At 38.8% G+C, this 18,253-nt stretch overlaps 1 protein-coding gene across 1 annotated transcript in view; it reads right to left on the reverse strand.

Annotated features, from left to right (window-relative positions):
- LOC144650048 (polycystin-1-like protein 2) overlaps positions 1-18,253 on the reverse strand; it is a 117,830-nt gene that overhangs the window by 38,978 nt on the left and 60,599 nt on the right. The window contains 2 exon segments of the mRNA XM_078509692.1: positions 1,045-1,125; positions 2,582-2,749. Of these exon segments, the coding sequence (XP_078365818.1) occupies positions 1,045-1,125; positions 2,582-2,749 (249 nt within the window).

Raw genomic sequence — 18,253 nt, forward strand, 5'->3', positions numbered from 1 at the left:
TAGGATCATCCTCTTTCCATGTAAAGGGGGCCTTAGTTTTAGCTTTCAGTGCTAATAACTCGAAAATGAGGTTGGTGACCCCCATTTTTTATTGTTGAATTCTGATCAGCATGTCATGAAGCTTCATGTAAAACTTTTGGCAAAGTTTAAAAAATTTTTAGTCAGAGCAGTTCAGAGCCACCTTAAATTTTCAAAATATTAATTAAAATATTAATATTATTAATTTTATTAAATATTAAAATCATTCAATTACTGTACATTTTGCATGCGCAACATAAAATAACTGTTGTGCTTAAATACATGTTGTATTTTTGAGAACAAAAAAATGGAGTATATAAATTTTATTCCGCTGTACAAATTCTCGAGTCCACATTTCCTTCTCCTATGGCAAGCCGACCATTTCCGGTCCGGGGATCATTTACAGTACAATCTGGGGATCATTTCCGGTCTTGGGATCATTTGCGGTCCAATTTGGGGATCGTTTGCGGTCTTGGGACCATTTCCGGGCCTAGCCTGCAATGCAGGCGTATTTAAGCGAGCAAACGATCTGCGAACGATAGGATTGGATTGGGCCGGATCATTTGCGCCCTGTGCAGACCTCTTAAGCTTCGTTTGTTTGTTGTCCCATTTCAGACCATGTGATGTTACCATTGAGAATTATCTTGTTCAATTTCCAACAAAATGACGTTTTCCAGATAGACAAAAGAACAATTCTCTGGAGAACACCACATGATCTGAAATAGGCAAATTACATATGTAGCTAAAGAGGTCTATTACTTAGGCAATGGACAGTGCCCTCGGTCTACCAAAAATACCCTCTGTGTATCACTGGTAGTCTTCAAAAAAAATCTTTGGAAGAATTAAGGTGATCGTCGACAGAAACTGCTGCAAACAATTATCGAGCTCCCCTTAAGAATACCCTTTGAGCGTTACGATAAAACTTCGGTACTTGAAAAGTGAAAACACTTGGTGGTGCAAAGCAGATATTTCTTTTTTGTCCTTTTGATAATTTGATATTGATAGCTAAGCATTTCAAGGTCATACTTATGATAATCTCTCCTTTCTCAGCAACAAGTTCTATGGCTCCGCCTCCAGCTACACTTCCAGAACTGTGCAAGCACGAACCTGAAATGAAAGAGGATCAAACTTAACAGCTAAAAGCACTTATAACACTTATTAGTTTGTTTTATTTCTTTGGTAGAAGCCTTTCATATTTGTTGCAAAAGAATCGACTCGGAAACGGAATTTAACACGCACTTCTGAATAAAAAAAGGCCACCGCTAAGAATCAGACTTCATAAATACGATTAAAACTTTATTCTTCTCATAACGTAACGGCTGTATTGGCTAACAAAATGTACTAATTGTCAAAAACACGAAGTCCTAGAGCACTGTAGGACCACATATGAATCAAAAGAATTGATTAACTGATAAAACAGTGATCTTATAGTCTAGTAGCGATTTTTCCTTGACCTTGAAATTGATGCTTTCGATTGGTCAGGTAAATTTTTCGGTGATTTTCGTTTGCCCAGAAAACATGATAATAATAATTGTCTGACCGATATGGATGGTGGATTATTAAACAATTAATATACAATCTTCGTTCACTGTCCAAAATCCACGCGCGCCATTGGTTTAAATAGATCACGTGATTTTGCTTTACCTGTCGTCAGCAAACTCCGACAGTGCAGTATTGACAATAATGCACAAAAATCGTGCATTATTGAAAGTGTCTTCAGCTTCAAGGCTTGTAGAAGTGGAAGAAAAATATATTCCTCAAATAATCAACTATCCAGTACCAAACAAAATCAAAAAGGACAACAACTTATAGCGCTTTCATGTTCAAAGGTAAACTTCAGCTCAATAAATTCATTTTTGTGTGCGATTGACTTGCTTGTTGCTTGATTGTGAAAGCCATCGACTTTCATCGAAAGAACGACCACAGCTGATGAACGATTTTATGAACCATTTTAAGCTTTATTTCTGTACGGCTTATTTGTGATTATATATTATTAATCTAATCCTGTGTAAATATGTACTACTACACTTCTTATATTTAAACATTATTGTTTGAAGTTCGTTAATCGCTTGCAGTGTACTCAGATTGTATATTAAAAGGGTTAGAGTCTGTCCGTTCGTGTTTTGTTGACAAATACACGCACTTGCTGGCCTCACAATGAACTCAAAATTGTCAATACTGCACGAGGCGTAGCCGAGTGCAGTATTGACAATTTTGAGTTCATTGTGCGGCCAGCAAGTGCGTGTATTTGTCAACAAAACACTCACAACAGTTTCTAACCCATAATTATTCACCGAATAGGTGGAAGTAAATATTCACCACTTTCACCGACACTAAGTTGAATAATTGTTTTAGTATATACCACACAAGTTGAATAACTAGCGGACCAAAACATCACTTTCGGTAAACAAAGTTACGCGCGAAGGCAGTTTGATTCTCATTAGCTGCTAGGAGGTGAATAGTACTTTCTAATCACCTCCGAGTTAACCAATCAGCGCGCGCGGAAAGCACTATTCACTTGTGTGGTATAAACTAAAAAAAGTTATAATCAACAATATCTAACCTCCGCTTCCTCCCAGCAGTGATTTGGTGTTGTTTTTATCGTAAGAAGGACCTGAATAAAAAAAAATGGAGGTAGACTGCGCCTTTCCTCCATGGCTGGACCCAGGCATACATTGGCCTGACACTGGAAAATATGTGTCCGTTACATTTAATCCTCCAGGACCAAGACCTGTAAAAGTGTCCAAAGAACTTGAAAATTTCTCTTTTCGGCAATAAATCAGGGGGCTGGCTAAGGGGTACTATATAAAATATTGTGTATATGAATGTGATTACAACAACTTACAGGCTTATATCTCTTGAAATTATGCAAGTATCCAAATTTAATGGACATTGACAACGCGTGTTTGAAAACCTTCCCATATGTTTATCAGGGTTAGTGTTTTGAGAACCGCGGTACAGTATGGGGCCCATTCTCGGCCACTTCAGACGTAAACTTGTGTTTCTTTCCTCAGAATAAACAAAAAAACTTGAAATTTCTCCCAGTGCTAGTTTCATCATTCAGCTTAATTTGCCCCGAGCAATAATAGCTACTTATTAGCCTCGAACGTTCGGTCTTTACGGGATAATCTCAAACTGAGGCCTTGCCCCGTAACCGAGCGATAGCGAGGTCAATGCGGCAACGTATATTTTAATCAATGTATACGCCCCAAACAAGGACAAAGATCATATAGATTTTATAAACAATCTCCTCGCCAAGTTAAAAAACGAAAATCTTGAATCGGAGGAGAGAATAATCATAGGAGGTGTCATGCCCTGCGGCGGAAATAAACTCCGCAAACGCCAGGAAATGCGCCTTATTTTCCAGCTGGGCACCAGTCAGCCACATGGTCTGAATTCAGATTTTCGCTATCTTTAGGGTGTCGCGCGCTCTTATCGCGCGCGCGCCTTTGAACTCAAATTTGTTTTCATGGCGCAAGCGAGCGTTTTTAACTGAAATCCTGACTTTCCACTGATGAAGGGCTAAGCCCAAAACGTCTGGAACTTTTAACTTTTCAAAATGAACTCGACAAGGCAAAGAAAACATTAGATAAAATGTTAAGTGATTCCAACACTTTTCACTATCACGCAGCTCGGGAAAAACTAGAAGTATTCTATGAAGAGAAAACAAAGGGAATAATAATACGTGCACGTGCTCGATGGCACGAACATGATGAAAAAAGTACAAAATATTTCTTGAACTTAGAGAAAAGAAATCATGTCAAGAAATGTATACGAAAATTATACATTAATGGTGTAATTAACACAGATCCGACTTACATTTTAAGGGAACAGGAACGTTTTTATTGTGATTTATATAAAAGTGGCAATAACGATCCAGACATTGCCCTAAAAAGGTCCACCATATACCAAAACTTTCCGAGGAACAGAAAAGAGCGTGTGAGGGTAAAATCTCGCTAGAAGAATGTTCTTGCCTTCTTGATAGCTTTCGCGATAACAAAACACCAGGAAACGATGGCATTTCTATTGAATTCTATAAAAGATTCTGGCCTCTAATTGGCGACAGTTTTATAAGATGTGCAAATGAGTGTTTTGAAAAAGGTGAGTTGTCCTGCTCCCAAAAACAAGCGGTGATCACTCTTATCGAGAAGAAAGGAAAAGATCGCTCACTCCTTGAAAATTGGCGCCCAATTTCCCTTGTAAATGTTGATACGAAAATTATGTCAAAAGTAATAGCTTCAAGAATTAAAAATGTTTTACCCGAGATTATTCATCACAACAAGACAGGATACGTCAAGGATCGCTTTATAGGCGAAACTATTTCATCCATTTACGATGTAATGGACTACACCGTCGAAGAAAACATCCCAGGCCTCATGATTTTTATTGATTTCAAAAAAGCTTTTGGCATTGTAGAGTGGGATTTTCTTTTGAAGTGCCTAGAAGCTTTTAATTTTGTCCCAGACTTCATTCGCTGGGTCAAAACGTTTTATAAAACTGACATACAAAGCTGCACCATTAATAATGGTACTGCTTCACAATATTTTACGCTTGAGCGAGGTGTCCGGCAGGGAGATCCACTCTCCCCTTACCTTTTTATATTAGTTGTTGAAACTCTGGCAATCGCTATTCGTCAAAACAAAAGTATTAAAGGAATAATGATCGAGAACGAGGAAACTAAGCTTTTACAATATGCAGATGATACAACTGCAGTGCTCTCAGACATTAATTCAGCCGAAACATTGTTTGAGTTATTGGATAGTTTTAAAGCGATTTCGGGAAACTGTACAAAAACCGAAGGCATGTGGAGTGGATCATCTAAAGAAAACAAAACGAAACCCTTCGGAATCAAATGGCCAAATGAACCGATTAAGGCCCTTGGAGTGTTTTTTACTTATGATCAGAAACTGCTTAAAGAAAAGAATTTCATTTAAAGATTGGACAGCATCAAAAAAGCTTACAAACATTTGGTCCTCAAGAGGCCTATCAATTTACGGAAAGGTGACAATTATAAAATAATTTCTAATCCCAAAATTTGTTTACACATGCTCGCTTTTGCCCACACCTAACGAATTGGTTAAACAATTGAATCAATTGATATTTAAATTCCTGTGGAAAGGAACAGACAAAGTAACACGCTTGTCAGCAATAAATGAATACGGGGAAGGTGGGTTAAAAATGATCGACCTAGAGAGCATGGTTAAATCTTTAAGAATAGCATGGCTAAAACGAATATTTAATGGGAATGATGGAACATGGAAGCAGGACTTAAAACACCAATTAAAACTGATCCATTGGGGGTCTTTTCTTTTTTAATTGTAACTACGATGTTAACGATTATACAACCTCTTCCCAGTTTTATCGTAAACTGTTATTGTGGTGGTCGCAATTCCGCGAAAATTTTGCTTCCGAAAGGAACTGGCAAACATCATTTGGAATAACAAAGAAATACGAATAGACAAAAAGCCTGTTTATTACAAAAATTATGTTGAATCTAGGATCATCTGTCTAAAGGATCTGCTATTTAATTTAAACAATATTGACTCCTTTGACCGCGTTTCATATAAAATTAGTAAAACTAATTTTCTACAATGGGCAGTCCTTCGTCACTCTATACAACCTTTTAAAAGGTGAACATGCATGCCCGTCACTTACCTCTCCTTCATTTTTCATTGACCGCGACATCTTCGACGTGAAGAAAAATAAATCAAAAGATTATTATTCGCTTCTTGTTATGAACAAAGCACAGCCTCATAATATTATTCATAAATGGAAAAGCGATTTCAATATTTCGGATGATCAACTACGAGAATTTTTCACATTACCTCATTCCGTTGCACTCGAATCATATGAAAAGGCCTTTCAGTACAAAGTACTTAACAATATTCTTTACACGAACACGAAATTACACAAAATTGGTTACAGAAAAAATGACTTATGTACTTTCTGTGAGGCGGAACTAGAAACTTTTTTTTACCAGTGCCCCCACGTCAGGCAGCTTTGGAATGATTTTGAATCTTACTGGTACAGTAAAAACCCGTGTATAAGAACAAGTGGATTAAGAACACCCAGGCCTGATTTTAGGAAATAAAGTACCATTTATATAAGAACACATTCAGCCTGAAAAATGAAAGTTGTTCTTATATGGAAAAATATCAAAGATCAACACGTCTACTTTTCATTGCACACATAATAGTTCCACCCCAATTACAGTACAGTATTGCCTTGATTTATCAATTTTATTAAAATTAAAATACAATTGTATGCATATATATTGATTTCATCTATTGGTAGCCTTGTATGTTCCTTATTTTAAGAAACTTTTTTTAAGAACACTTAAGAACACTTACAGGCTGATTTTGCAGATTATAACCCTTTATATAAGAACCAAATCAGCCTGAACCGCCAAAATAGGTGTTCTTATACGCGGGTTTTTACTGTACCTCTTATCGAATCAAGCAGTTCGTCTTACTTTGCAAAACGTTTTGTTTGGAATAATATCAAAACAATGCCCTTCACTTGATTTACTAAATAATTTTATTATTATTGGAAAATTGTTTTTGTGGGACTGCAGAAGAAACCAAACATATCCTAAAATTCAAGGTTATCAGAACAAAATACTTATTAAATATAAAACTGAAAAGAAAATTAATAAGCAAAGATATTTCGAAAAGAAATATATGTTATTTGCCGGCCGGGAGGTCCGTATTGAGAAAAACTGTGCCCGAGGTCTTGAGTACGGCCCGAGGCCGCAGGCCGAGGGCCGTGCTCAAGACCGAGGGTACAGTTTTTCCTTATACGGACCGACCTAGGCCGGCAAATAACGTTTTTATTTTTTCCTACTTTAATTTGTTTGAAAAAGAAACCGAGAAAAAATGCGTCGCAAAATCTTTGTTTGTATACGCGCGGATGTATACTTCAATGTTGAGTCCAACTCGATCGACGAGCAAGAGTGAAGAATTCTGTTTGCTATTTATTTCGGAATAAAATAGCTTCGTTTAAAATGAACCATACTCAAGAACGGTTCAGCATATTTAATTTACACTGCAGAGAATCAAGAAAAGCAAAAAAGTCATAAATATGGCACATATAAGACACAAAACTTAACACATTTAAATCGATTTTGGTTTCCCGAACAATTGCGGATAAATATTTTGAAAAGTCTTGAAAGAAACTTTGCTCGTAGGGTGTTAATCCTATTTCTCTTGACTCAAAAATACTCTTTGACTGAAAGTTTTACAAGCTATTCACACTTGTATTGAACAAATTAATAATCTCTGCAATGATTCCAAGCAGAATTTTATTCTGATAAACAGTGCCAAACTGAATGAAATGGTAGTGTCTACGTACAGCACAATATTGTGATAATTAATTTGTCCGTTTTTAATCAAAGAATCTCATTTCCTTGAATGATGGCAAATAGTGCACTGTTTTTAGAGAAAAGTGACGGATAAACAAGGCAGTTTAACTCTTAGAGGAAGTCTAAAAACCGGTGAAGTTTACCGCAATGACGTGAAAATCATTGCGAAATGCATGCACAAACCACGGAGACGGCGAACGGTAAACTACAACTCAATTTTGTTGAGAAATAAATAAATACTCGCCTTTTGAAGAACTGTGAGGCCTTTAATTCCACTCCTTTTAAGTCCTTTCAAATTTACAACGGTTGGTATGCTAGTCCGAACGTGACAAAATATCAAGTGGGATAATCGGTTTTATTTTAAGATATATTTTTATACATCATCCTTTTTATATTTATGTCAAGTTGTCATTTATTTATGTCAAAAAACATTCTCTTATGTCATTGTGTTTTTTGCTATATCAAATGATGTTTTAAACAAATAATCACTGTTTCATACATAACGTGATTAATCTTGATGTTCAAGTTGTCGCACATTTTTACACTTCAAGAACGTTTTTTACATGACGTAAGTAATTTTTTCATGTCAAGTTGTTGCACATTTTTATATATCAAGAAAGGAGAGATACTCTCTTGATCAGCAAATATCGCGGTCAGGCAGGAGTCTGGGTTTGACCAGTTGAGCACAAACAAAATGGCGGCTAATAATCGGTTCGAATGTAGGTTGTTTAGCCCCTTGTCGATTTCCCCAACTGAAGTCGATTGGCATTCAACCCGAAGTCTATTCAGTGCTGTAACCAGACCTTTTCCATGGACGTGGCAAGATTTTGCTAGTGGGTTCTAAGGGCATGCCCTGCAGCAATCTAGAAGGCAAGAAGCTATGAATCTCTTTCAGAGAAAAATCAATCTTGTTCAACTGGGGATAATTTTGCCAACAAAATATATTTTGTTTTTAAGTTTGGGTAAAAATTTAGACGACGCGTGAGTGCCTCGTCTTGCCTCTTGCTAGTTACGGCCCTACGATTAGCCCCCAGTTTGTCTTCAAAACTATGGAAATCACCCCTCGTTCAATTTGCGAATATCTATCGAAATCGAACTTCATCGAATGTTAACAATATTAAGGCTTTGAGTATTCAATTCAAACAATTAATACCGAGAAGGAACGTCATCGAATGATAACAAACAAGTAGCCTACTTTTTTTCTAGTTGAGTTGAGAGTGTAAATAGATAACAAATCTAGAAGCGAAAACTAGAAGCGAAACTTAATTTAACTGCTTTCACAAATATTGCGAGGTTTTGAGTATTCAATCAAAGACCGAAACCGAACCTTATCGAATGTTTACAACCAAGTAGCCTACGTTCGTCGAGTTGATGTGAGTGTAAATAGATAAGATAACTAGAAGCGAAAACTAGAAGCCAAACTTTGAACAGGAAACCTAGAAGCGAAACTTTACACAGAAAACTAGAAGCGAAACTTTAAAACGAAAGATAGAATCATAGTCAGGTACCCAGGAGTCCAAAATGTGACACCCACGGGCATTTTTGTCTGATTTTTGGCAACATAGCTATTTTTACTAACTCGAGTACGCTGATTTCGAAAATCAATGTTGCCAAGCTTAATTCTTGCGTTAAGACGATGTTTATGATGCATTTAATTATGACGTCATTGTCCAAATAAGGAATTTTCTTTCCTTTAGCTATTTTAAGCATAATTCATCCAGAAATTCGTTCAAAACATTTTTAGTATACTGAAGAAATGATTTTTAGAATTTTGTGACAGTTTTTATACCGTTTCTATGAATATCAAGCCGTCCAGTAAAAATTGACCACGCCCTCTCATAAAAATTCACTTTATCACGGGTATAGTGTTAACATTTTGTTGAAAAATGAGTGTGATTCTTGTATTAATAGAAAGTTGTAATTGAATTGCTCCACAAACATCAGCGATGTTTGACACACACCATAACGACTGCTTTTATCCACAAAGAGAGTGGCAAGGAGAGACAGAAGCAAGAAAATGAAGCTGAGAATTCTCTACATTCCACACAACAAAATTCGGGTTGTTCTTGTCACGGACTAATGAGACACTGCAAAAAATTGTCAAGAAAGATCTCGTGACTCTAGAAATAAAACAAGATCTTTCCATTGGACAGACTCAGCTTGAACGATTCGTGGAATGGAGGATACTATCTTCAGACAGAGAGGAAGAACGGGAACGGGAAGAAGGGATTGGAGACAAACTTTCGTGACCCTGTTCGCAAGAATAATCCACCTCTATTTGCCAGCAAAAAGTGCTGCAACTAGCCCCAAAAGGAGAAAGACTTTAAATTTGCATGGAAACCAGAGTATTCTATGTTGTTTAGTGACGGTGTATGAAGGCAGGCGCGAGATAAACATGCAAGCGGTGCCACTGTTTTTCGCAGAAATGAACCCCACAAGTGTGAAAGAAGTCAATTTTAGCAGACGTTCTCAGAGAAAAAGTCAAGTGCCCTAAGTCAGTTTTAATCTTCGATGGCTTCGCCCTGGTGGCAGCATACTAATTATGGTGGCAGCTATTGGCAAACCAAAACATGCAAATGCTTTCAATGGCTTTGCGGAATGTTACGTGAAGACTGTTTTACGGAAAGGTCCTGGATAACAGAGGATCGATGTGTTACTCGATGGGAGGCACTCCATAAAAGCAACGACAAGAAGTCGACGCTCCAAGAACACGGCGCGGCTTGTGAGCAGAGTCATTGAAGTACGTAAGAGAGGTTCCGTTGCGGCCGATCAAGTGGCGAGCATTTTTGGCACTAGGAGACAACAAAGCGGACTTCGCACGGGTTCTCTCAGATGAACTTATCTCGCAGGCACTGACTATGCAATCGTAGTATATCTGGTGGTTTTTCATACGAAGTGGATTCTGCTCAGATCCTGGCCTAGATGTAGCCTTTTTGAGATCCAACCAAGAGGAAGCTGATACGAAGTTTGTTCGTTATGTAGTCAGTCTTAGCGGGCATGTCGACAACATAATAGTTTCCACTCGAGGCACAGACTTGCTGTTACTTCGAATTCTCCTGGCGCATCGATCGCGCTAAGCTCTCATCAACAGTGTGTATATGAGCAGGAACTTCAGAGAATCGAATGTAAATAACTTTAGAGGATGTCTCAACAAATCTTCCTGATAACTCATCAAGTTCCGTTGTTTCCATCTCACACCATCACCGGCTGTAACAGCACCTCTTCCATCTGTGGAGAGTTTTCACAGAACACTGTGTTCTTCTCTCCTCGGTCGGCGAAGATGTCCTCGAAGCTGACACCACTACCTCCGCAGAAAACGTTTGTTTGTTGAATGTATAATAGGGCCTCTTTACATGAGAGTTTTCGTCCCGGGATGACTTTCGTCCCGGGATGAATTCACCTCGGTGTCTGGTCATTGTCTTGTTACTGTCTACATGATTTCGTCCCTGGATGAGTTATATCGTCCCGGGATGAGTTCATCCCGGGACGATTTCATCTCTGTCCTAAGCACCGGGATAAAATGTCATCCCTGGATGAAACGTGACGAAAAACGCCATGTAAACAGTCTTTCCGGGATGAGATGTATTGTAATGTAAGCACGGGCGAGATGAACTCAACTCGGGCGGGACGACTTACGCCCCGGCATCTCGGGATGAACACGCTCATATAAAATGAAAACTTTTTCATTCCGGGTTGAAATTCATCCCGGGACGAAACTCATCTCGGCTCTCATGTAAAGAGGCCCTAAGAAATCCGATCTGACCACTGGCTATATATGTGCCTCTTCGCTATGAATTTAGAAAATCGCATCATGTGCTCTGGGCTGTGTAGATGCACCAAGACCGACGCTAATTTCTATACCAACCTGCGCTAAGGCGCTTTAAAGAAACTTGTTTAAAAAGCAATATTTGTTCAGTGTTTTTGAAAAAGTTTAGAAGATATATTAAAAATATTTACAATATTGATTAAAAATATTATAGACAGATTTAAACCTGAGAGCAAGGAGCAACGTTATGATCCTTTTGAATTCGTTAATTTTACATGCGTTGAACCAAAATCTTTATCATGAGCCTATAACAGACAAAATAATTGCATTGTGAAGTAAGTTAGATTCAGCAATATACAAGACAAACAATTAAGTTTTATCTCTAACTATAACAACGATGATATATTACGACATTAACTGTGATGTTATTTCTATTTATTTTACCACAAAACTTAAACGAGATGCTGAAACAAGGGAAACTCGATATATGAAAATTGTAATGGCGTCATTCTTGATGCTCGCTAGATCGTAGCTTCAGTGTGGCAAGACGACAACATTTTTCTTTCTTATTGCAGCTATAGCGATTTGTTAATACAAAAATCGCATTTGTTCTTTGACAAAATAACAAAACTACACCCGTGATAAGGTTCCCGTAAAAGGGTGAATTTTGTTTAAGAGGGCGTGGTCAGTTGTCACTGAAGGGCTTGATTTTCACAGAAGCAGCGTAAAAACTCTCAGAAAATTCTTAAAATCATTTTTACAGTACACTAACAATGCTTTAAATGAATTTCTGGATGTATTATGCTTAAAATAGCTAAAGGAAAGAAAATTCCTTATTTGGACAATGACGTCATAATTAAATGTATCAAAACGTCATCTTAACGCAAGAATTAAGCTTGGCAACATTGATTTTCGAAATCTGCGTAGTCGATTTAGTAAAAATAGCTATGTTGCCAAAAATCAGACAAAAATGCCCGTGGGTGTCACATTTTGGACTCCTGGGTACCTGACTATCAATTTGTTTGTAGTATTCGATAGTTTACTAAGTTTTTCGACAAATTTTATTCGGGGGCTAATCGACTTCGGGTTGGGGGCTAAACAACTTCAGTTGGGGGCTATTTATCGACCCGGGGCTTAACGTCTTGGGGGCTTATTATAAACTGCCAATATTCGAACCGTTATGGCCGCCATTTTGTTTGTGCTCAACTGGTCATACCCAGTCTCCTGCCTGACCGCGATATTTGCTGATCAAAAGAGGATCTCTCCTTTCTTGTTATATAAAAATGTGCGATAACTTGACATGAAAAAATTACTTACGTCATGTAAGAAACGTTCTTGAAGTGTAAAAATGTGCGACAACTTGAACATCAAGATCAATTACGTTATGTACGAAACAGTGATTATTTGTTTTAATGAAAACATCATTTGATATAGCAAAAAACACAATGATAAAGGAGAATGTTTTTTGACATAAATAAATGACAACTTGACATAAATATAAAAAGGATGATGTATAAAAATATATCTTAAAATAAAGAAAGGAGATATCGTCTCTTGATCAGCAAATATCGCGGTCAGGCAGGAGTCTGGGTATGACCAGTTGAGTACAAACAAAATGGCGGCCAGTAATCGGTTCGAATATACCGGGTAGGTCGTTTATAAGTTATATTATAAGCCCCCAAGACATTAAGCGCCGGGTCGATTAGCCACCAACTGAAGTTGTTTAGCCCCCAACCCGACAGTTTTAAGGACAAACTGGGGGGCTAATCGCAGGGCCGTAACTAGCAAGAGGCAAGACGACGCACTCACGCGTCGTCTAAATTTTTACCCAAACTTAAAAACAAAATATATTTTGTTGGCAAAATAATCCCCAGTTGAACAAGATTGATTTTTCTCTGAAAGAGATTCTTGCCTTCTAGATTGCTGCAGGGCATGCCCCCAGAACCCACTATCAAAATCTTGCCACGTCCATGGAAAAGGTCTGGTTACGGCCCTGAATCGACTTCGGGTTCGGGGCTAATCGACATCGTTGGGAAAATCGACCAGGGGCTAAACAACCTATCGACGTTCGAACCGATTATTGGCCGCCATTTTGTTCGTGCCCAACTGGTCATACCCAGACTCCTGCCTGACCGCGATATTTGCTGATCAAAAGATTATCTCTCCTTTCTTGATATATGAAAATGTGCGACAACTTGACATGAAAAAATTACTCAGTACGTCATGTAATAAACGTTCTTGATGTGTAAAAATGTGCGACAACTTGACATCAAGATCAATCACGTTATGTATGAAACAATGATTATTTGTTTTAATGAAAACATCATTTGATATAGCAAAAAACAGAATGACATAAGATAATGTTTTTTGACATAAATAAATGACAACTTGACATAAATATAAAAAGGATGATTTATAAAAATATATCTTAAAATAAAACATTAACCCACTTGATATTTTGTCACGTTCGGACTAGCATACACGGCCGAGGTTTGAGATTTTCACGTTAAGACCGAACGTTCGAAGTTAATAAGTAATTTATTAGCGAAGCTCCACAGCGGCCCGAAGGGCCGCAGAGCGGAGCCCCATACCCATAGAAAATCCACAGAAATAGGAAAACCATGAACTTGAGTTTTCATGGTCATCATGGCTAGCGGCATGGCTCGCGGGCGCGTACGTACGGTGTCGCGCACTTCAGAAATAGATAAACCTTCACTTATTTGTTGCTGGGCATCAACGTAATAGTCAACTGACAGCTGTCAATACAAGGTGTCCGCTGACCAGTTCCACGTGATCATATCGCGGGCTCAGGTGTATAACTCATCGAGGTAACGCGTTTAAGTCAAACGGCCTTGTGGCGAAAGAGAATAAGCTTTTTGTTCAAACTTCTTCATTACTTTCAATCACAGCTCTTTGCTTCTTCTGTGCTCCTTGAATTATTTTTACTGGGCCATTGAGACTGGAATCAACTGATTACTTCCTTGTGTGACAGCGAGGGAATGTGTTGTTGTTACTTGCTGTACCGATTTAATTGACTGCCCTGTGATTGTAGATGTTTCGTTAGTCAAAAACTGTACGGAATTAGAATCTGAAAGAGACGACTGGTTTGCGACTTCTTGCGATCTGCTGAGGATGTGTGACATCTGCCGCTGGTGCTGCTCACTCGCTGATTTATACGACTGCAAACTTTGAGTATTTTTGTGCCCGCTTATAATTAAACTGAGCTACAAAATTCTCAGGCGGGTTGGCGTGTAGCAGCCTTGAAATGCTTGTTTTACGAACAGAATGATTGCTGACTTTTTCTCCGGTTCTTTGAATGCCTACATTCTCTGCTGCCAATCAGGAATTTTCCAATCTGGTTTTTTCCCAGTGCCGCCTTTATGTACCAAATATCGCTTCTTTCGCGACGGCTACCGTATCGAACAGCTAAAAAGAATGGTGAATCTGGTTGATTCATTTCCTCTGGTCTGTGCAGGGGGGGGGGGGGGGCAGGTGACTCTATTGTTTCCAGTTGTTTATTCGTGACCGACTCATCACTGCCAGTATGACGTCACATGGCAACGCGCGAGCGATTCCTTCGGTTTGGCCAGATGAGCGGGATAAAATCGCGAGTACGCCACAACGGAGGTCCAGAAAAGCTTATCATTAGTGCTTATATCGGTATTGTTCGCTAGTTCTTTCCCAGTAGTTAGGTTTGATGCCTTAACTTTCTGTGTGTATGATCTGTTTCTGTTTTGTAGCGCCCGTTTTCCTGTAATTTGGTTATTATTTTTAACTCTTGAACGGGACAATAGACGGGACCGCCCTTTTTGCTTTCGGGTCAAGCGAAGTCCATCAAAAATATCCACCTTTTCACCCAAACATTTTTCTCAAATCCGCTTCATAATAGGAGGTTTTATTCCTTGAATATTAACGATCAATCTCCGGGGCCTTCCGTGTCGCTTTAGTTAGCCAAACTTCATGTCTTTCCGTTCGAGTGCAAAGGTATAATTTTTATCCAGAACATGTCAGCAACGTCGATCGCTGCTTCGCGATCTCATGTAAAATTCTTTTTCCATATATTTTTATTCGCATTCATTGGCTTATTATAATGTTTTACTGTTGGTATCTGTGCAGTTCTGTTGTATTTTGGAGCTTTCCTTGCCGTGACGACTCTTAAATTTCATTAATTGCATACCTCCTGAAAAAAAAAAAGAAAAAAGAAAAGCTTACAACACGGGATATTTCGAGTCGGGCACCCATTCAAGAGTTAACCCCGCCCGGCAAGCCTTAACTTTGGCCAGCTTGAATTGAGCAAGCGCTTTCATTGTGGTTTGAACGAGGAAAAACGTGTTGTGCGAAATAGACATGAGTTCAAATTCGTTGCCGCAAGACAAGTAGTATAAATTACCGATTAATAAAGACTTGAGTAAAGTTATTGTGTGTTGTTTTTCTATAATACCCAATGAAAGCGCAGGCTCCATCCGACCTGGCTGAAGTTAAGTCCTGTCGGGCGAGATTAATACATGGATGGGTGACCAACTGGAATTACCGTGTAGCGCCTTTTTCCTCTTGATTGCTCCGATTTTCACCTTTAAGGGGAAAGACATGAAGATCCACGAATGCTGAAAGTCTGAAACTGCAGATACATCAAGAACCGTACATCCTGTGCCAAACCTCTTATTTCTGTTACAATAAAAATTAAATTCGCTGTGCAAGGACCCTCGAAAGCTCGACCTGTTTACAGATTTCATCGATCATTCTACACTTTGCGAAGGTTGATTTAAAAAAATGAATATAACGTCTTATCTACCAAAAATAGCAGAAGAGAGACGGTTGCATTCGCTAACATCTCTGCATTATTGACGTGAGTAAATGAAGGAAGGTAACGGAGTAAAATGCCACATTCTTGACTCATTTCTCGATTGACGCTTGCCCGCCATCTTTAATATCACCCATGCGAAGCGTGACGTCATACTGGCAGTGATGATTGAACCAACATTTTCCTTAGAGACACCTCCCCCGCCCCCCCCCCCCTGGGTCTGTGGCTTTTGAAATGCTTAAATCTTTGGCTGGAAAGCTCGCTGGTGGCCATTTTCTTGTCCTTTCCACTTCTTCGACCAACGTTCATTTAAGACAAGCATCTCGCGGCCATCTTGGACTTGATCTTGTTGTAATTCCACATCTCCCCAGCACAATTTCAGATTTCGGCCCTTTAGCCGTGATGGAGGGACAGAAACCACCACATGGTTCTCTGGAGAGCTTCAGGACTAGAGAAACCAAACTGACCACTTTTGAAGAATTTGTCCTCTTCTTCATCCGTAAGCGAGCAGGTGGCGTTTGGCTTGTTTCCCTTGCCGGCTTTCTGTACTAAATTTTTCCGCTTGGCGGCAAGGACTTGACGTGACTTCTCAAATTCCTTGTCAATAAGAATGTTTGATGTAATATTTCAAAAACGAGTGCGAGTGTTTCATCGGGGTTTCCAAACACGAGAAAACTGATGAAAGCACGAGGCCGTAGGCCGAGTGCTTTTATTTTTTTCGAGTGTTTCGAAACCCCGATGAAACACGGAGCACGAGTTTTTGAAATAGCTTCTCAATCGGCGCCTAATTGCAAGCAAAATATATTATTCACGAAAACGGCAAAACTCTATTTCTCACGTCCTCGACAACAGCTGGACGGGGATGAACAGCAATGTGCGTGGAACGGGCATGCGCAATAAAGCTTGTCTATTCAGTCGGTGTTTGTGTCATTAATATTTAAATTAGGATAACCCTGCATCACAAGGGTTTGACGTTTTATCAAACGCTAGTGTTTGATATTTCATTTAACTATAGTGGAATGGCCTCTGTCCAGTGTTTCATCATGATCGGGTTTTCAAACCACACGCACCTGACCAAATCGGTGTATCCCGATTGGTTTGTGAATTCATGAATTATTAATGAGTTCGAGAAGGATATTTCCCATCTGAAAGAAATCTTTGAATGCTTCGCTGGAACCCCAAAAGGGTATCGGGTTCGTACTCTTCACCGTTGATTTTCCGGGCGTCTTTAAAAAACATCGTCGCCAACAAATGGTTGAGCTCACCGGCCGGTAAGTACAGAAGCTGTACATTAACCTTGTCTATTGAGGCTAAATAACGCTGGAATGTGTCACTAGCTGTTTTTCTTGCCATGTTCTTGCTTTTTTGCTCGTTCACAAAAGCTTCAATTTCTTCATGGCTGTTGTTGTTTTCGTGCTGTCTGGCACCAACTCGGTCACTTCCCTCGTTTACAACTTTGTTTCCTTCATGAAACTGTAACTCGTCAGCACAATAAAACTCACTTTCAGAATGTTCATTGTCACTTATTTTGTACAGCTGTGCAGTTTCGATAAAAACGACACTGGTTTGGAATTATTTCGTGCTCTTTTATTGTAGGGCATTAACAATAACTCATAATGCCCGTGGGCATTACGGGAAAATCCCGCCTTAAAAATAGCCAATCACAGCGCGCGTTATATCGGCTCCAAGCACTAGTCATATACTAATAAAAATAAAAGCTGCATTTGTGGGCCCAGTTCTCGGCCACCAAAAAGCTTGTGCGTAGTTTTCTGTATAAAAAGGCTGAATTAATTTTCACAGTCATTAAATCATCACTTTGTAAATTTATTTATGTTATGTCGATTCCAACTATTTTTATTAAGTCCTTTTTTTTACTTTAGAAAAGAAGGTTTTCAACGCGCCAAGTTGCTTGCCTATGTGCAGGTTCTGGCAAAGCCGCAGAATTGCGTTACGTGACCAATGCATTTAAATGGTTTATTTTGCAGTGAAAAAAAGTCTTGAAAGAGTTAGGTGTTGCCAGTTAGAAATAATAGACAAAACAAGAGTCTGCCAAAAGATTAAAGCTTTAAATGCATTTAGATGGCTTATTTTGCAGTGAAAAAAGTCTTGAAAGAGTTAGGTGTTGCCAGTAGAAATAATAGACAAGACAAGAGTCTGCTCAAAAATTAAAGCTTTAAATGAACCTTTTTTTAAGCATTTCTTCCTTTTATTCTGGCTGCAGCAGATGAAATTATATTAAAAACTAAAGCGGTAAGCTGTGATAGCGAGCAGGGTGGCCGAGAATAGGCAAATACGCAAAAGACATATG

The sequence above is a fragment of the Oculina patagonica genome, chromosome 4, assembly GCF_052425735.1.
Source record: "Oculina patagonica isolate OP01 chromosome 4, crgOcupat, whole genome shotgun sequence".
NCBI lineage: Eukaryota > Metazoa > Cnidaria > Anthozoa > Scleractinia > Oculinidae > Oculina > Oculina patagonica.